The 19,148-nt window shown below is 51.8% G+C and overlaps 7 protein-coding genes and 2 pseudogenes across 7 annotated transcripts; 2 read left to right on the forward strand and 7 right to left on the reverse strand.

Moving 5' to 3' along the window:
• Positions 1–183: 183 nt before the first annotated feature.
• Positions 184–552, reverse strand: SAPIO_CDS4793 (annotated as a pseudogene; the record flags this gene model as incomplete).
• A 75-nt stretch (positions 553–627) lies between these two features.
• Positions 628–1,735, reverse strand: SAPIO_CDS4794 (Uncharacterized protein; the record flags this gene model as incomplete). The annotated part of the gene is made up of 3 exons (XM_016787259.1): positions 628–1,233; positions 1,318–1,336; positions 1,410–1,735. The coding sequence occupies 3 exons, from the start codon at positions 1,733–1,735 to the stop codon at positions 628–630; spliced, it is 951 nt and encodes a 316-aa protein (XP_016643138.1).
• An 879-nt stretch (positions 1,736–2,614) lies between these two features.
• Positions 2,615–3,034, reverse strand: SAPIO_CDS4795 (annotated as a pseudogene; the record flags this gene model as incomplete).
• An 852-nt stretch (positions 3,035–3,886) lies between these two features.
• SAPIO_CDS4796 (Uncharacterized protein) lies at positions 3,887–4,313 on the reverse strand (the record flags this gene model as incomplete). The annotated part of the gene is made up of 2 exons (XM_016787260.1): positions 3,887–4,087; positions 4,152–4,313. The coding sequence occupies 2 exons, from the start codon at positions 4,311–4,313 to the stop codon at positions 3,887–3,889; spliced, it is 363 nt and encodes a 120-aa protein (XP_016643139.1).
• A 384-nt stretch (positions 4,314–4,697) lies between these two features.
• Positions 4,698–6,560, forward strand: SAPIO_CDS4797 (uncharacterized protein; the record flags this gene model as incomplete). Its single annotated transcript, XM_016787261.1, has 4 exons — positions 4,698–4,762; positions 4,977–5,948; positions 6,044–6,341; positions 6,399–6,560. 4 exons carry the CDS (start codon positions 4,698–4,700, stop codon positions 6,558–6,560), a joined length of 1,497 nt encoding a protein of 498 aa, XP_016643140.1.
• A 92-nt stretch (positions 6,561–6,652) lies between these two features.
• SAPIO_CDS4798 (uncharacterized protein) lies at positions 6,653–8,426 on the reverse strand (the record flags this gene model as incomplete). Its single annotated transcript, XM_016787262.1, has 3 exons — positions 6,653–6,778; positions 6,904–8,132; positions 8,303–8,426. The coding sequence occupies 3 exons, from the start codon at positions 8,424–8,426 to the stop codon at positions 6,653–6,655; spliced, it is 1,479 nt and encodes a 492-aa protein (XP_016643141.1).
• Positions 8,427–9,083: 657 nt separating this feature from the next.
• On the forward strand, positions 9,084–10,632 carry SAPIO_CDS4799 (uncharacterized protein; the record flags this gene model as incomplete). The annotated part of the gene is made up of 2 exons (XM_016787263.1): positions 9,084–9,163; positions 9,432–10,632. 2 exons carry the CDS (start codon positions 9,084–9,086, stop codon positions 10,630–10,632), a joined length of 1,281 nt encoding a protein of 426 aa, XP_016643142.1.
• A 117-nt stretch (positions 10,633–10,749) lies between these two features.
• On the reverse strand, positions 10,750–12,966 carry SAPIO_CDS4800 (uncharacterized protein; the record flags this gene model as incomplete). Its single annotated transcript, XM_016787264.1, has 2 exons — positions 10,750–12,849; positions 12,919–12,966. The coding sequence occupies 2 exons, from the start codon at positions 12,964–12,966 to the stop codon at positions 10,750–10,752; spliced, it is 2,148 nt and encodes a 715-aa protein (XP_016643143.1).
• A 1,260-nt stretch (positions 12,967–14,226) lies between these two features.
• Positions 14,227–18,224, reverse strand: SAPIO_CDS4801 (uncharacterized protein; the record flags this gene model as incomplete). The annotated part of the gene is made up of 11 exons (XM_016787265.1): positions 14,227–14,748; positions 14,856–14,981; positions 15,062–15,130; positions 15,192–15,461; positions 15,531–15,667; positions 15,724–16,091; positions 16,166–16,556; positions 16,612–16,761; positions 16,822–16,967; positions 17,023–17,134; positions 18,020–18,224. 11 exons carry the CDS (start codon positions 18,222–18,224, stop codon positions 14,227–14,229), a joined length of 2,496 nt encoding a protein of 831 aa, XP_016643144.1.
• Between the last annotated feature and the right edge of the window lie 924 nt (positions 18,225–19,148).

Here is a 19,148-nt window from a genome sequence, read left to right on the forward strand (position 1 = left end):
TGCATACAAGCATTCAGCTCCACTGACATGGCTCGCGCAATGCTGAAGTTCATCCCTCCTCGATACGTAGATCCTTCAATGTACCAAAAGACCTTCTCGAGACTTCTCAGAACCTACAATAAATGCTCATACAATATAACTTGCAATACCGTTTCAAAACCCCCCAATCCCCAAAATACTCGCTCATATCTTGGATTGCCTTTGCGGCGGGTTCGCCAACTGATCGTAAACCCAGTGTGCGAGGTTGTCAGGAGGCACACCGTTGCCGTGGCTCAGTAAGATTTTGACGTCGACTTGAGACAGACTGAGATCCGCCACGGTCTGAGCGCCAATCAGGCGCATGTTCACCTCCATCTCATCCTTGAGGAGCTGCATCGCCTTCTCGACACCCTCTTGGCCATACGCCGACATGGCGTAGAGGGACGGTCGGCCGATACCGGCGCCCTTAGCGCCCAGGCACAGCGCCTTGATGATATCAGTTGCTCTGCTGACACCGCCGTCGATGAAAATCTCGATCTTATTCTCCAGGCCGAGCTCCCTAAGCACCAGCATCGTCTCCGCCAGCACTTTGATGGCTGACCGGGCAAAGTCGAGCTGGCGACCACTGTGGTTTGACAGGGTAACTCCCTAGACGCCGGCCTCAATCGCCTTGATGACGTCCTCGACCTGCTTCACACCCTTTAGGATCTTGGTGATGCTCTGGAACCAAGGAATATCCTTCGAGCTCAGCCCAGGATCAATGAAGCTAGAGATAGCCCTTGCCACACCCTGCGAGTTGTCTGTGGCGTCACTGCTCTGTACATTGCTGCCCTGCTTGGCGAACTTGCTGCGTATGTCCTTCTCGCGATGACCCAGCTGCGGCGCATCGACGGTGATGAAGAGGCCCTTGCAGCTGCGCTTTTCAGTGTGCTCGATGATGTGCTGAGTGATCTTGCGGTCCTTGTTTGCATAGAGGTGCAGCCACTGTACCCAGTCGCCGTCAGTGGCGTCCATGATCTCGTCGAATAAACACGACGCCAGGGTCGGGATCACCTGGATGATGCTGTGCTTGCGCGCTGCCCAGGTGAGCACTACCTCGCCCTCAACATGGCGCAGCTCGAAAAGCGCCGTAGCCGTCACATAGAAGGGGATATAGCACTTGGTGCCTAATATAGTTGTTGTGAAGTTGACCTTCTGGACGTCGATGAGGATGTGCAGCCTGAACCAGATTCGCTGGAAGGCTGACTTGTTTCTCTAGCATTGTCTGGGGTAGGGTATGTTAGCTAAGTGTGACAATTGACGGGATCTTTCCAAGTAACTAGCTCTAGAGGAACTTACAATCTTATCATCCGCAGCTCTAGAGTAATATTCCCAGGCCGTCTTCTTCATGACCCTCTGCGCGACGGCCTAAAAGTCTGAGGTTGTGGCACTGGGACAGCAGCGGCATGTTCTTGATGCGCTCCTGCCTCTCGTTCTGCTCGGGCGACTCCGCCTTGCTCTCCCGCACCACGGTCGAAATATCGACGGGGCCCAGATGCTTGGACTTGTCCAAGTATTTGTCGAGCGTGTCGGGCGGGTGGATGGGGTCGAACTCCTCGGTGGCGTCCCGGCCGGCGTACTTGAGGATGATCTTCCTGCCGCCCGGGTGCTTGGGCATGAACCCGGTGACGTCGTAGGCCTTGCCGTGCACGATGACCCAGCACGAGTCCTTGTTGTCGTGCTTGGCCACCTCGGTGCCCGTCAACATGGTCACCATCTTTGCGAACCTCGGCGAACGGGTCGTTACGACTGGATTGGAAATGCACTGCCGAATTCAAGGTCGGTCGCCACAATCGAGTGCGCAAGACAAAACAAGCGAGCGAAGAAGGGGGGTTGGTGATCGCAAACGCCCGGGCAACAGAGATGACCACGGTTTCAATTGAAGAATCCGGGGATAGATTTCTGGAAAGTGCCCTGACTTTTCTACTACCTGGAAAACAAAATACCGTAAAAGAACCGGAAATGCGACGACGACACTAACTCGGAACCCATGCGCTCGCCCGAGATGCTAATCGAGGTGCAGCGAAAGGTGGTTACCCCAGTTGATCGGGCTATTTCCGGCTATCTACCTAGGTATGGTAGAGGCGAGCTCTCGAGGGGCGAGAGCACAGTGCAGCAAGTCCCGACCAACTTGGATGGGGCTGGATATAAGCCAGGTTTGCTGGTTGGCTTTTGTATCGGCAATTGAGACATAATTCATACCCTACTCGCGCCGGTCTCTGTGACTGATTCTTTTTCGTATCCTGAGGACTGAGCACGAGGGCGGTAGGGTATTTTGACTCCTACCACCCCTGGGGCTGGACGGTTGGGAGACAGCACTCGGCTATCCTGTCCGGTGCGCCCTGATGGGCTCCATCTCGTTGTACGCCATCGTCTGAAGCTCTCCTATTCTGGTCCGGTTCTTCTTCTGACGTAAAGTCAGGCAGCGCCGGCGTCTTACCCGGCCGTCCCGCAAATCAGTCCCATAGACACCCCCGCAGCGGCGTGGTCCCTGCTCGAGCAAGCTCCGGCGAAACTGATAATCCTCTAACCCCAGCTCCTTGAGTAGAGTCCCCAGACGTTTCTCATAGGTTCGGATCGTCCCGGTTCTGATTTCTCATGCAGAACCAGAGCCCATGGGATGCACCAAGGCCCGTGCTTCGGGGCTAGTGGCCCAGGGGATTGATATGTACTGCAGCCTAACAGTTGTGAACACCCCGAAGAGCCGTTGGCGGATGGTATAGACGGTTGTGCCGGGCATGCATATGAACGAAATGTCGCGATCGGCTTCCAGTCGGCCCTGCAATTGGGTGTATTCAGCATGACGTTTCCTCAGCCCAGCAAGACCGAATCCCCTTCGGGCTGTTCGAGTACAGCCGCAGCGCACATGGCGAGCCGTGTGGATCTTGAAGGGATGTGATGGCTTGAGGATCGCCTCGAGGATTTCAACCGCGTTAATCGGTGCTTCAATGATCCAGGGAACCATAACTCTCGAAGGCGGTGCGGGAATCTGCGTCAAAGGGAGTTCGGTCTGCATTGTAGCTGCCATTCCAAATATCTTTGAATAACGGTCGTGTGCCCACATGAGGTCGTGCGTATTTTTTTAGTGGAAGTTCTTCGTCCGAGACAGGCTGTTAAGAGGTGGTAGTTGTGGACTTTGAGTCAGCGTCAGCATCTTTGATTCAGGCAGTCGTCTTCCTGGTGGTAGGTTTCGACACCCGTTAACCTTTTTGGCGGATTCGGCAGCCTCACGCTTTCGGATGCAAGCCGCGATCATTGTCTCCTCTGCTTCGTTCAGCGCGTCATCGTCCATTATGTAATTTGAATGGGCAGCTGAGGGACAGATTGCAGGAAAGAAAGGGGGTGAGGGTTTCTCGAGATAGTAGTAGCGGTAGCCGGGGAATTAGCTTTTATGAATCCTGATTACGGCAACAAGTGGCGTGGTTCAACTTCTATTCCCACCTACCAAGTCCGCTAAGTGGTGCAAATAAAAACGTAAAAAGTCCAAAAGAAGTACAGGCCTCATCCCATTTAGTAGCCTGCAGAACTGGGTTATCCCACTGCCTAAGCTTGTGACTGGGTGAGATGACAACAAAGATGTTGTTGGAAAAATGAATAGTTGGGAAGTATATGAAAAGTATCTATCAAATGCTTAATGTTTGAGCGACAGAGAAGGGTGTTCAACTACTCTGCAGGCATAGATTTGTGGTGGCTAGAGGAGGAGTCACGGGCTCTAAGACCGAATTCCCGTTGTCAAACTTCAATGTCTCTTGGACTCAGTAGGAGCTTCTACCATCTATCCTACAAGAATGCCGTACACTCAATCTCAACTTTGGCTCCAAGCGGTAACTGATAGACAGCTACACAAGTCCGGCACTGCCGCTGAAAATTAGCTCTCGCATGCTCCTACAGATGGTAAAACGCGCTCTCTTACCGGCTTTGGTTCAACACTATTGAAAAACTCGTCGTAGGCCTCGTTGATGGCACCAAAGTCATCCATGGTGGTGATGAAAATGTTCATTTTCACGACATTCGCCAGATCGGTTCCTGCTTCATTGAGGATTGCCTTGAGATTTGAAATTGCCTGGCGCTGTTGATAGGGTCACAGTCAGATTGCCTATGATCAGATCTTGTGGTGATTGTCAGATACTCACAGCCTCTGCCGTCGGACCGCCCTCGACAAGCCTCATTGCCTCCGGGTTGAGACCAATGTTGCCTGAGCAGTAAACCATGCCATTGTACTTGACTGCCTGAGAGAATTGGGGTAGCGGGGCAGGCGCCTTCTTTGTCGAAACTGCTTCCTTTTTGGATGCCATTGTGATGCTCGCATTAGAGGATAGTATCAAGGTATTGAGAGGGAAACCTTGCGAGTGGAATTACAGTTCATCGATCATCGATGCGATTTTAATACTAGAGGGATCACATTCTTCATGTCAGACTGGATTTGTCAGACTGGATACCAGCACACCCACCGCCAAATTAGCAAAGCGCCTGAATTCCCCCCTGCCCACGGCTTTTTATGGTCAGGCCAATTAGTTGGGCAGCAATGCCCAAATCGCCTCCTTCTGAAGGAAGAAGCAGGCGCTTCCTTACCTCAGAGAATTGAATCTACACCCTTTTGTCTAACAGTTCTATCCCCGCACGGGTAATCCTAGCTCTAACCCCGCCTTGAAGACGTTGTTCCTTTTCCTATTTCGGAAATGAGGAACGCCCGATGGGGCACTACAGGAGTATCCGGGAGTAGAGGCCGCTACGAAAGGTTTAAGTACGTAGAGTGATGAGTGAAGCCACTGGTTGATTGATTGATTGAAAGGTCAGTGTTCAGATTGATTTTTAAGCAATATTTCGCGATTAAAGCCGTGGGCCCCCGAGTGCGTGTGAAAGCTAGCTCCACTTCCAGATACACGCCCTTAGAGCTTCAGATTCCGACGCACAGTTGCTTGCCAACGACTTCATTACGATATTGATCTAACCTCAAGCTCCATGCAGCTTCCATCTCACCGAGGGCGTCCAGCCAGGCTAGACGCTGCGAAAGGCTCGAGCCCTCAGACCATCTTTAGACCCTCGGACCGGGCTCTTGCGACTTTCAACCAGGGCCAGGCGTGGGACTACATGGAGAAATTCGCGAACATCCCACGGTACGATGAAAAGCTTCGCCCTGATGGGCTCTTGAATCTCTCGGGTGCAATGAACTGCCTCATGAACGACTGGATGCAGGACTATGTGGCCAAGAGCCAACCGGTGGACGACGTATACCCGAGCCTGACGTATGGGTCGAGATACGGATCAAAAGACTTGCTTGCGGCGGCTGCTTCATTCTTTAACCGCTTCTTTAACCCTTATCACACAGTCTTGAGTGATCAGGTCCTGGCATGCAATGGGGTGACGTCCTTGTTGGCCCTTTGTACTTGGCTTATCTGCGATCCTGGTGACGCAGTCCTTTATCCCACGCCAAATTTCTACATGCTCGACTACGATCTTGGCTCGCGGGGGGAAGTCGTCACCGTACCGGTATCTACGACCTCTATTACCGACCCCTTTTCTGAAGCCGGCGCCAGCCAGTTGGTGCAGCTGTTTGATGCAGCCGCCGACAAAGTCGAAAGCGAACAGGGTCGCCGCTGCCGGATACTTTGTATCTGTAACCCTGCAAACCCCCAGGGCAGGTGTTACTCACCTCGGAGTCTGCAGGTCCTGGCAGCGTGGTGCACTCGGCGCGGCGTGCACCTGGTGGTGGATGAGGTGTACGCAATGTCCGATTTCCATGCTGGTTTGCCGCATCGAGGTGATCGATACGACAGCTTTTCGTCCGTTCTAAGCATTCCCTCCGAAGCTCCGCCGGAGAACCTACATTGTCTCTACAGTATGAGCAAGGACTTTGACATGGGAGGCCTGCGCCTATCCTTCTTGGTCACTAGAAATGCACTGCTACGGCAGGCTGCCACTCGTGTCACGTAAGTTACATCTGCATCTTCTGAGACTTATCTCGTGGCTCTACTTCCTGGAAGACACCAAGATATCGAGTAGCTAATACGTGTGTGGTACTCAGCTGGTTCACTTGGATTTCTGCTTTTCCAGCTGCGTTCATGACACGGTTCCTCCAACAACTCGACGGTGTAGAAGACTATCTAAGCCTGTATCGCACGCGCCTCGCAACGGCGTATCACAAGGCAGCCACAGCACTCTCAACGGCAAGCATCCCTTTCGAACCTGCTAGTGCTGGTCTCTTCATCTTTGTAGACTTGAGCCGCTGGTTAAGGTTCTTTCCACAGTTTGGTCCACAGACACCCGAGCTTGAGTTGTGCGAGTGGCTTATCCAAGGCGGTGTCTTTCTGAACCCCGGTCAGGTATCTTCTCCAACTCTTCGCAGTTCATTGAATATATTGACTGACTGAACCATGTAGTTTGCAGGCTCAGACAAAGAGGGATGGTTCCGGCTGGTCTTCACCGAATACCCTGATGTGATGGAGCTTGCTGTGGAGCGTGTTCGTATAGCACTTAGGAAGCTGGAAGACAAGAAGAGGCTTCACTCGACTTGGCAAGCATCATGGGTGTTGATGCAATAAAGCCAGACAAATTCTGGTATCGGGTCATTGTAAAATATCTCACACTTAGCAGCAAAATCTATTTCAAATATACTCATATAATTTGAATCTGACTAAAGCTCCAGGACGGACTGCTGATCCACCATTGGCTCATGTTTGAAGGATAGGCCGGATTGTTGAATAGAATAGAGCCAGTGTTTAGCGAGGTCGAGAGCTAGTTCTGGCTGGTCGTAGGGAACCTGTAAATGAGACATGATGTTAACATCTTCTACAAGCTTAGCATGTCTTGCAGTCTCGTTTAGAGCCCGGCAACAAGTGTTTGAGACGCAGAGGTATAGCAAAAAGAAGGGGCATATATCCTTACCATGTGACCAGCCTCATTCAACTCCACCATCCAGAGATTGGGGACCATCTTGACCCTGCCCGTTGATGCACCCCTCGACGTGCGCAATGGTAGATCTTTCCAGGGCACAGCGCGGAAGGGTGCTCTGCCCTCCCATTCCACCTCTTTCAGAGCAGCAAATACTCCCTCTGCATTGCAGCTGATGTCGGTGACGCCGACATAGATCAAAGCGTCTATCGGGCGGGTGACGGGACCGCGCTGCGATGAAAGATCCTTCCTACCCTGGCGCCCGAAATCCAATACGTGTCGGAGATAGTTTGTCGAGGTCATAGCTATATCTCCTGATTCAGAAAAGCGTTTCCCGGTTGCCTCATCACTGGGCTCCCAGGCGGCGACCTTGTGGTTCGTTTGAGCGGGGACTTCCAGAAGTTCCTCAAACACTTTGTTCGCATTGAGGTAGGCTGAGACGTTGGGCAAGTCGGCGAAGCATTTATCAGGTGCAGGACAGTCCCGAATCCGGCGATCATATAGACTCCTCGTCACGTTCCAGACGTTCTCAAATGGGTCATCGATCATGAGGTTTGCTGCGCCGCAGATCAATGGGTCGCTGCCTCCCCGGAAACAAGCCCGCAACAGGGGCTCCAGTTTATCAAGCGCCTCCAATGCCGCGAAGCATTCTTTGGGTGTTAGATGTGGCTCGTAACCGCGGTACTCATAGCACGACACATCATACATAGTCGGCAACTGTGTGAGCGGATCAATGAGAGGGTTGCCGATCATGAGAGACCGCAACGGTATGGTTCCCTCCTGTGCGGTCGAAGTGGAGAGCGGTGCAGTGCTGAGGATCTCGTTGTACTCGAGAATCGTGGAGGCCAGGGCGGGGACATAGCGTCCCGCATACGACTCACCCCCAAGATGGAGGTCGGATGTTGCAAGATGAGGAAACGCCTCGTAGAACAGCTTGATAAATGCAACGATGTCGAGTGAGGAATCCTCAACGCCCTTGGGGTACCCTTGGCCGTCATGTTCCGAGTCAAGATATGACATGCCGACCCCAACGGGTTGGTCAAGATAGATCATGCTGAAATGCTCAGTCCAAGAATAGGGGTTGAACTTGGTCTTTGCCGGACCGTCGGTGAGACAGGGGCCATTCTCGTAGAGCATGCCGATCAACGAACTCGCCCCAGGCCCACCCTGGAGCCAGAGCATGAGCGGCGCATCCTTCTGGTTATGACGAGCTTCATGGTACCCTATATTCGCATGAGAGTCAGTGTTTTGACGTCTTAGGGGGCTATATCAACTGTCCTAAGCGGAAACAGACACAACCTACAGAAGAAGAGGTGTCGATCTTCTATATCTACCCATCCAGTGTGATGAGGGGCGCCGCCTCTACACAGCTGTTCATCGTCTGCAGACCAACTCTTGATTCGCACGGTATTGTTGCTGAAAGCCGATTGAATCTTGCGATACGAGTGTGGCTCCTGCAAGGCTGTTGCAAGGTAACCGAGAGTGCTCACAACAAGACGGATGGCGGGCGACATCATCTTTTCTGCGGGAAAAGGTTTCAATGGTCTCAATGGCCACAATCCAAGTGCGCTTCTCCAGTATCCTGAATGCCCCGAACTAAAAGGTACGGTGGTTGGGCGGACGAAGCGATGAAACAAAATAGCTTTCTTGGTTGTTTTCGTGAAAACAATAATAATCTCCTATCAGTGACCTGCTTCTCTTATCGACGGCATCGTAATCACCGGCTACGCCGATTTCGATCCCCCGGCATAAACGGAGAAGCTTGGTGGGAAAGTTGGTGGAATTGATTTCCTAAATAGGCAATACATAACGTCCCAACAGCCCTTGAAATCGCCCTGGTCTCGGTACAGTGCAATCTGGCGCGGAAATTACGGACGGACAAAAGTAAAGGCGAGAAGCCGAGGTCGCGCTTGGAGGTAGAACTCGTTGCTCGTCGTGATATCTCGTACCTGCACCTGGTGAGTTGACTCGACAGTAGAAGCAAGCGGCTTCGTAGCAAACAGTCGCGAGCGACTCTCAACGTCCCATGGTCTATAGTTTCATTCTTTACTATCCGCGTCTAACCATGCCGGCGATGACTGCAATTCGGATCTCAAGAACATTTCCCCTCCTACTGGCAGCGCTACTAGCAAGCTGCTGCTTTGCCGACTCACACGCGACCAAGCCCCGCGACCATGCTGGTGTTTGGGATGTATTCGAAGGCCATGGTTTTCAAGTGCGCTCTCGGGCTTCAGACCCAAAGGTCTGTGCAGGAGTAAGCGGCACTTCAGGATATGTAGACTGGGGTATGTGTGATCAAGTCTTCGATTTTCACATTTTGCTAATCACCATCTCAACAGGCGACAACCATATGTTTTATTGGGCATTCGAAAGTCGGCACAATCCGGCCAGTGATCCTGTGATTCTCTGGTTAACTGGGTAAGCGTCACTCTCGTCCTTAGTCCGTCTAGAAACATGAGGACCCAGGCGAAGGAGCTGATAAATCAGGAACTTCTGATATCTGAGGGCTGACTTCTATCTAGCGGACCAGGAGCCTCCGGAGTTGCTTTCGGAGCCCTTTCAGAGCTGGGACCTTGCCTCTTCGCAGGTTCTGTGAGCCCCAAAGATGGCTATGCCTCTACCACACTCAATCCATATGCCTGGAATGCAAACGCAACCGTCATCTTTGTCGACCAGCCTCTAGCAGTCGGCTTCTCCTATGGGCAGCGAAACATCACCCATTTAAAGGACGCTATGGATGATCTGTATGCCTTCCTAGAACGTGTTTTTGCAGCGCGGCCGGACTGGGGTGACCGAGACTTCTACGTGGCTGGCGAGAGCTACGGGGGCAGTTATGTGCCTGCGATTGCCTATAAGATTCAAACCATGCGTCAGTCATCAATGAGTAAGTTGGTGGCTGGCACTTCAAATCGCACTCTAAGCAGGATCAACTTGAGGGGAATAATGGTTGGCAACGGGGTCATCGATGACATGCTCCAGCGAAAAGGCACCTTTGAAATGGGTTGCCTTGAAGACCATGGACAAGGCCATATACTCAACCAGTCTCAATGCAAGCAGGTTTCCCAAGCGGCTGTTCACTGCCAGAGAGCGACGGAGATATGCAGGGCCAGCGACTACGACCTTGCCGTCTGCCGAGTTTCCGAGTCTTTCTGCATGCAGAACGGGTGGATGCTTATCAGGGATACGCCGTGGAACCCGTATGACGTACGCATCAATTGCACTATGGAGCCCAGCCTGTGCGAATATCCGACCCCGGGCCTTGTTGAGTGGCTCGACAGTTCCACGGTGCGGCTCGCCCTCGGGGCCGACGATGACTGCAGGAAGTTCATTGGGATCAACTTCCCTATGAACATCATCTTTGACAAGAATGGCGAGACCACACGGCCGTCTCACCCCTGGGTCACCAGCCTCTTGGATCAGGGCATCCGGGTGCTCATATATGCTGGCAATACCGACTGGCTATGCACAGCTGCCGGCATGCGTCATCTAGTCGATGGGTTGTCCTGGCATGGCAGTGCTTCGTTTCAGGCTAGGCCTTTCCTCCCCCTCCGCCGTGAGAACATTGGGTTGCAGCAAGACAAGGAGCGCCGCGTTGGTTACTACAAGCAGCATTCGTCCTTGACCTTTGTTGAGGTTGACAACGCAGGCCACTTTGTGCCGGCGGAACAGCCCGAGGTTGCTCTGGCCATGATAAACCGCTGGATTGCTAGAGAGATAGGCTAGAATCAACCCGTGCAAAATGTATGATTTTAATACATATCATTGAAAGCTGGCTTGATATTACATCCATGACTATAATAGCAGACATAGCATTGCGTCTGTCTCGTGTTTCACGAAGCTTCAGCGACAGACGACGTCCACTACATCGAAGAAGCTCGATCCGGCTTCTATCAGTCGGCCGACAAGTAAGACCTTGTACTTGATAGCAGGTGACCTTAATGTCCAGACTTCCTCCCTGGGTCCAAAGTCGATGAAAGTCAGCAAGATGGCCCGGCCGCGAGCCAGCTCATCTCTATGAAGTCGTATCCAGGTGCGGAACAACTTTGGCGGATAGAGAACCCCCAGCCTGGCGCTCATCCGATCAATCAATGGGAGTAACGCCTCGACCGCATCGAGCACCTCCGCATTTAGAGCACGGTGAAGAACCAGTCTCCACAATATCCACATGATGCCAAGCTCCTGGATATCCTGATGTGAACAGATATCTGGGTCTATAGAAACCAGGATGCGAAATATGAGCTTGATCCATTTGTCTTGGTGTGCATCAGCTTGCAAGCTCCCCCCAGTCAACTCGTCAAGTGCAACGACTGAACATAGTGCTTGTGCTGCCGCATAGCGGAGATAGTCGATGGCGGCCTGGTGAGAACGAAATTTGATCCGCTCCGACAGGTATGTCGCGAGCGGGTTCTTGGGCGGCGAGGCACTGCCGTTAGGGTTATCTGTCGGGCTCAGCATATTTGACGAATCCAGTGAACGGGTAATGTCAGCGGTGACCCCGAACGTGGGCAAATGTGCCATGTCAATGCCGTCGTGCCATGCATTCAAGTCTCCGGCAAGAGTAGAAAGACGGTCCTCGTCCACTCCGACGCGATGGATGCTCTGCTGTGGAGGCTTAAGGCCCAGAGTCTTCAGCTTGTCGGACCACTTGCGAAACGATGGCCACGAAGCACCCAGGCCAATCAATCGGCCCAGAACGACTCGTTGATTGAGGCGATCACCCTCGAGTAACAGCGGTAGGAGCTGCAGGCTCCTTCTAGCGCATATAGGAAGCAATGGAAGGAGTGATTGACTTATCTCTCCCGGACTCGGGTAGGCGTCCTCATCCCATGGTAGGGCGAGACTGGAATATGTGGACTTGAGAGAGACCCAGGACCCAAGTAGGCGTTGTCCAGTGTCCAAAGAAGTGAGTAGATCAGCATGGCTTGAGATCAAGACATCTGCCTGCCTGAAGTGAGCGAGTCCACCTTGATGAGTTCCACAGCTCATCTCGATACTAACGAGGACGTAGAAGATGGCCATCTTGACAATGGCCTGGGGAGCGGTCGCAAGAGGTTCGGAGCCATTGATCATGTTGTTGAGGGCAAGACTGTAATACTCGAGCCTCTCTCTTCTTTCGCTCTCGGTGATTTGGGTTGTAAGCGGGGGCAAGGCCAGAAGGGCGGACCTCAAGCCCAGGTTGGCATATCCGTACTCTTGATATATCTCTTGCAAGACGGGCGGTAACTGAGTGGGAAAATCCTGTTGTAGCCACGTCTCACCGAGTATAGATGACTGAAGTGAGATATCATCCGCAGTGTTGGCCGTCATGTCCCAAGGGCTAACAGCAGCCGGTGGAGTGGAGGCCATAGCTGCCCCATCTATGCTATGATGGGGAGAGGTAGATGAAGTCGATACTGCATCGATAGAGGCTCCATAATTATGACTTAACTGAGTTTCTGTCCGCCTGCTGCTCAGTGAAGAACTAGGACCTGAGAAATGATGGGCCGTAGGCGAGCTAGCTTCTCCTTGGTGTGATATACCGACGGGAGACGGGGCGTAGATACTGGTCTGGGGTTCATGAAGGGAAGCGTTAGCGGCAGCTTCACTGGCTAGAGGTGATGGGAGCTCCGAGGGCACAGGTGTCTCCAGAGTCTCAGACTGCTGGCCGTGTTGCCTTTCTCGCAGTTCCTGATAGTCTGAAGCTATAGGACTTAGGGCACAGGATGTGTCGCCTAGATCGAGTCCATGCTCGGGTCCATCGCCATCGGCTGCACGCTGTCGCCTCCTCGCCCTGTCCTGCTCATCGCGTGCATGGATTGCCGCCCATCTCTGGGCCTCGATGACCTTGGACCGTTGACGGACTGCCTTCGTATCATCGCGGAAGACCAAGGGCTGAGCATAGCCGCCACAAGAGATGTTGAGACGAATGCAATTTTTACAAACCGGCTTGGCCTCGTCACACTGCAAACACACAATACTCGAACATCAGACTTGCAAGTGGCAAAGGAGTGGAAGTCGGTCTGGACGGACCTTTCTGTGTCGTCTTCGGCACGTTGCGCAGCCGGACTTCGTGCGCATAACCCGGGTTCGCTGGACAGGCATCGGCCAAAGAAGCACACAATGGATTCAAGTAGTGGTTACGCTTGAGTCTGGCGCAGTAACTCGTAGTAGACATGCAGTGCGTGTTAGGTTGGGTTTCTTTTTGTCGGAGAAACGACGCTACGTAAACAGAACCCACCCATAACTATCTGTGGGCTTGTCAAGCACGGGTAGATGCGGGGGTAACATCACGTGTCAAAAGGTCTGGACCGAAGGATGAGTGCCATGACGGCGGACTTGGAGAACAGTATATTTCTCTTGTCTAAAAAGGGACTAAAGTCACACCGTAAATGGACAATGTACTAACATTTATAGTGTACTTCTACTCTCCCCTTATTTCAGCCACTGTACAGTCAGATTTTAGTACGTTTTGACCGTTCCACGCTAGTCCAAAAGATAGACTCCCTATTTGGAAAGAGCCGCTATAAAAGGACCTAACGTTTACCTCATTTGAGACCATTTAGAGAAGAAAATCAGAGCGATATCACGCACCACGGCAACTGTCACGGGCCGACCTTTAAAAAGGCCCAAGGCGGTGACAAGCGGCAGAACAAGGACCGCCCGACAGCTGGGAACGGCCGACCGATAATCAAACACACGCAAGGGCGATCGACACAAGGAATAGCGATCACCCGCAGCGATCGGGAACAGCTTCAGCCACCAAAACGCCGCAAAGTACGCCAGGATCCGAATGAAAGATTTGTGAGTCTTGTAGAAGTGGCTCTACAGCGCAAATAAATGCCAGAGCAGCGTATAGTAGCTCAAGAGGGCAGTTGCATAGTAGTAGTAGAAGAGGAGGAGGAAGAGAGTGAGGAAGACCCTTCACAACGCCAGTCAACGAGGGCAAAACGGCCCTTCCAATGATATCTGGATAGAGATCTAGCTTAGAAGAAGACGACGAGCAGAATGATGTTTTTCTTATATTTTTATCTTGCAAATTGATGGAGTTGTGGTGTTGGAAACTCTTTGCGCAGTTGATGTGATGTTGGGTGGCCGGTCTAGGGGGTGGCCGTTACTGCCCACACTGACTTACCTGATGCACGATAACTAGGCCAATTTTCATGCCCTCAGGCTCACTGCGTTCTCATCCTTGATCACATTTTCACTCTCGATCACCGTGATCTTTGGTCTCAATGTGGACTTCTCTCTCTTCTTCTGTTTCATGAGCAGCATCACCCTATCCTCCTCTTTGCCCGTTTTCTGGCCTATATGCTTAGGTGTGGATCTTGAACTTGTCCTCTACGACCAGTTCTTCGATCCAAATGTCTCTCCTGGCGCAACCTTCTTGAGAGGGATGCCCATGACATCCGCTGTCTCAAAGGCCTCGACATTACCCCACCAGTTCAACTCAACACCTGGATAATAGAAACAGAAAAAGAGGAGGAAGGTGCAAAGGGCAATTCCGGTATCCAGCCCAGCTGATAATAGGTAGTTGTACTTCAGCCACCACCCGTTCCAGCGCCGAAAGACAAACCAACTGAAGAACAGCCCAACCATAACCCAGGGGAAGTAGTTTATAGCAGTAGCTGGAGGGATGGCCGCCGTCGCAGACATAGCGAGGGGTATGTGCACACGTTTCAACCACTTGACTTTCGGGAATCGCTTCTCCGCAAGGTAAAACGGCACTGGTAACACAGCACCGATGAGTAGGAAATACAGCATGGGCTGATACATTGCACCGGAGCTGAAGATCTTCGACGGTCCTATCAGACCCCAGAATATAGTGCTGGACTGGGAACCTCGGGCGAGGGGGCAAGTGAACTAATAAGCAACGAGTCAGCATTTCCCAAAGCTTTAGGAGGCTCGGCTGAAGGTAAGAAGTAAAGGAGCAGAGAGCGTCAAAATCCCTGGAGGGTGTGAGAAAATACCTTCTTATTCGTATGACAGATACCCTCAACATGATTGAGAGCCCAAACATTAACTGCAGTTTGTGCGAGCCAGCTGAGGATAATACCTAGGGATTGAGCAACAAAGACAACTCGAGGAGGAACCTTCTGTATTGCGGTTAAGAGTAACATGATTAGTCCCTATTTCTTTATTTGCGTTTGTTTCAATGTTAGCCACGGGCACGTACCATGTAATTTCCAAACTTCTGGTCGCCGAGAAGGTAGATTCCCATGCCTACGGGGACGTAAACAAATACCTAGGGCACCGTCAGATTCGATCCCAGAACAGAAACTGCGGAGACAAAGGAGTTGGGTTACCTTGAAAAGGACAACTGCTTCCATGTTTCCACCCCAGATAAAGCCACCGATCAAGGCTCCAAACATCCCCAAGGGAAGCATTTGGTTTGTAAGTGCAGCTAGTAAAAAGATCGGCACCATGACGACGGCCTGAATCGAAAGTGCAACGATAATGGCCCACCAGGGGAGACCGGTGTCAAAGCCTTCAACAAAGCCGATAGCCATGCCGGTGGTGACGAGGAGAACGACACCGAACCACCACGCAGGCACCGGGGGATACTTCTTCATCAACTAAAGGTCACACGTCAGTTAGTACTTGTTGACAATGAAGAGAATAAAATTCGTCAGCGGTTCTTTTACCTTCTGGTGGATGTCTTCTGGTTCATTGCTGTCAGCCTGGGCCTTGCCAAACATAGTACGCAGGCCGCTCCAAAGTGTCTGACGGTAATGCAGTATAGTATGCACCAGGACAGCTGTAACAGATCCCATCGCCAAACCTGTAGTCTCGGGTATTAGTCAAGTTGCGAGGGTTTTTTTGAGAACGTAAATATACCATAGGACAAGGCAGACGTAGTAGAAAGAAAGATTGGCGAATATTCCTGGTACGCCGTCTCATTCAATTTGAAGTCTGAAGTCATCACCAGGCTCGTATTGTATGGGGAGCCGGTATTATCCCACACTGTCGGGCTCGATATGGGAAAGTACATGCCATACCATATGTTGCTCCAGTGCAAGGCAGGTGCCACAACCCAGAGCAGTATGACGACGGCAACGCCGACGTTGAGGATGGCCCAAGTCGGTACAATCAGGGGACTGCCTAAATATCCCGTGAGCTGGTTCCAGTCCAACGGAATGGGGACCAAGTCCAGTCCAGTGAACGCTCCAAATATGTGATTTATAGTAACATTGTTTGGTGCAATCCTAGGAGATAGTCAGTGAGAGACGAAGGGAGAAAGGGATCATGAAAAGATCAAAATTAAACATTGTTTGCTTACCAGGTAACCCAGGCAAAGGTACTGAGTCCGGCAAACAGGAAGCCAGGCACGATCTGGTATAGTGCGGTGGCGCCCACCACGATCCAGAAGAAGCGCATACGAGACATCTTCCAGGCTGGGACGTCGAAATTCGCAAATGATCCGTCGTGAAAGCCATGGATCATTGCACACCGCGGCAGGGCGGCGGGCCAGATACAGTATGCCGGCTCGACAACAAGGCTTTGGACAAGGCCACCAAGACCGAACCCGAGTGACTGGCTTGTCAAAAGGAACATGAGTTTGTAGCCCACTGTCACCTTGGAAGCCATGCCTAAATACTCGCTGAAGGCTACATATATATCTGTGGCGGTGGCACCAGCATTAAAGCTCACCGTGCCGACAATCATGATGCCTGAACGTGGTTAGCGCTTTGAGTTCCCCAGTCGCCCTGTCCAAGGGTAACCTACTGATGACCGTATGTTCTTTGGTGTTGAAGGGGCCTGGATTGAGCGAGAAAGACATTCCCATGAGCCTGAAGGGCCGTTTCGGCAGCACCTTGGCAAGAAAGCGACCCAAAGGATATGCAATAAGAATGACAATGTACGGCCCGATGATGACTGCACGCCAACGTTAACCATCGATCATCCCATCGTATCTGTGTGACAAGGGCGACTTACGCGGAGGATTGTGGAGTAGGAAGAACTGGTTCAGGCCGTTGACCACAAGGGTCAAGGTAATACCGAGAAACCAGGCCCGGAATGTCGAGGCGGGTAGGGTTTCGTCGTCGGTCGGTGGTACAGAGGCTCTGACCTCGGGGTACACCCTTGGAATTGAGTCAGAACTGTGAACATAGAGCGGAAGATGCACAGCGGTCTTACGAGTCCTCTTCGGCCCTGATACTATAGACATCGTCGAGCTTGACGCTCGTGACGCCAGCTTCTTTGTCGAACATCTTGTCGGCTTTGGTGTCGGCGACGTCCTTCTCTATGGCTGCGAGATTATGACAAGAGCACAAGGTCAACAATATGTACGACTGTCCGTCCGAGTTGCTTTAGAGGATGGAGGGTTCATTCTTTCGAACCGATACTCACGGTCTCACCATGGTCCTTATGAACTCCATGCAAAACTAATTACCACAGGACAAGATCCAATGAGGGCTATCGTCCTTGCCCAAGATAGCAAGCGAGATAACGCTAGACCAGGGTCGGACCAGCAGCTTCGTGGGAAGTTGGGGATGCGGGGTAACAAGGGTCAAGGTTCGAAATGGAGGACTATGATAGGTGGCTTGTGAATACCCATCTTGGAAGATCGTTCCGACGGTCAGGAGAGCTTCGAGCCAATGGAGGATTGAATGATTCGTCGAAGCCCTTTGATAGGTGCCGAGGAAAGGGAGATACCTTATCGATGGACATTTGTCAATGCGGCCTCCCCAGCTACACAGTTGACGGGCATCGCCGGCGTGCGGAAAGAGTCCGGGCAGGCATGATAATGCGCCTCTAGAGGTTAACTCAAAATACTCACCCCCAGCTTTGCATTACTCTTCGTAAACGGAACACAAGGTTCTATATCAGCTGATAGGACACAGCTTAATTGGCACCCCAACGGTGTCCAAAGTCGGTTAGTCCACAGATCAGGACGTTGGCCATTTGGGGAAAAAATCTTGGACTTTGTCTATTGAAATAAATTGAGAAGTGAACTATGATACTCAAAGATTCCAGCCCTCCAGCCATCTGCTAACAAGGTCTAACGAAGCCTTGGCCTGAAACTTGGGCACCTCGTGCCCTGCGCCATCCACCCCAGCAAGCACCACTCTCCTATCGCTGCTCTGTTTCCAGAACCCTGATCCTGCAAAAGGACTTGGCTTATCGCTCTTACGTGCGTCATTTGACGACCAATGTTGCCACGGTGCTACCCGATAGGCTGCCTGTCCTTTCCAGCTCAGTTTGTCATAGACCATCATCTGGCCAGGGGTGTTGACAATCCAGTCATCGTTGCCATTGATTGCTAAGACTCGGACTTGCTCACCGCGCTCATCCGGCCCGTAGTTCCAGTCCAGGAGATCTGACATAATTCCATACATCGTAAGAGGAATGTCTTTGAAGCCCATTGCAAGTTGAAGGTTGATCTTCTCATATTGGAAGCTTTCGCTGAACCCGAGTCCCGAAAGGACCCATGGCTGATTGAGAAACGTGGTTATATTGCCAGCCGTGGCATCCGTGCATCGAGGGTAATCTACACATGGAAGATTGACTACGTTACATCACGTCAGTCATTGATCAATGTCAGAAGTGCCAGTGAGGATGGGAGAAGTCTCAGGGTTCGGCCTCACTATTTGAGGGGTCTCTTTTGCCTGCTATGGCTTCTGAGGTAAAATACTTGTCGACATTCTCTTGGCAATAGCTCAATGCAAGCCAGCAAATGTGAAGATCGTGAGTGTTGTGACAGATGTCCCCAAGCTTGGAGCACTCAGGCATTTCAGAAGCCATGTTCTCGCAGCTCGTGGCGTTTAGAATCGGCTCGCCCCGAAAATCTGTGCAAAGCAGTTCATACGATCCTATTGAATTGGCGACGACGTCGAATAGAGCGTTCACAAGAATGATTGAGGTGATGTTGCCTTGGAATGCATTTCTGGAGTTTAGGCGCCTCGACTGAAGGATGTGGTGTAGATAGGTTGGAACGTAGTGGCCACCGTATGACTCCCCGGCGATGTGTATTGGATTTTGGAAATGATTTGGGAATATCTTTGTAGAGATGATATTCAGGAAATTCTGGAAATCGACTGCGCCTTCGTGATCGGTAGCAGGCAGTTGAGTTCCCGGCTTGATTGAAGAGAGACCTGTTCCTGAGGGCTGATCCAGAAACAGGACTGAAGCATTGTTGTTCCAACTATAAGGATTTGGGTCTGTAGCTGTACTGTCTGTTCTCAGCGTACACGGTCCCATTTCCTCAAAAAGGCCAACCATGGATGACCCTCCCGGTCCGCTGCTCCGTCTGTCAGCAGGTG

Source organism: Scedosporium apiospermum (genome assembly GCF_000732125.1).
Source record: "Scedosporium apiospermum strain IHEM 14462 chromosome Unknown SEQ_SAPIO_0094, whole genome shotgun sequence".
Taxonomy (NCBI): Eukaryota; Fungi; Ascomycota; class Sordariomycetes; order Microascales; family Microascaceae; genus Scedosporium; species Scedosporium apiospermum.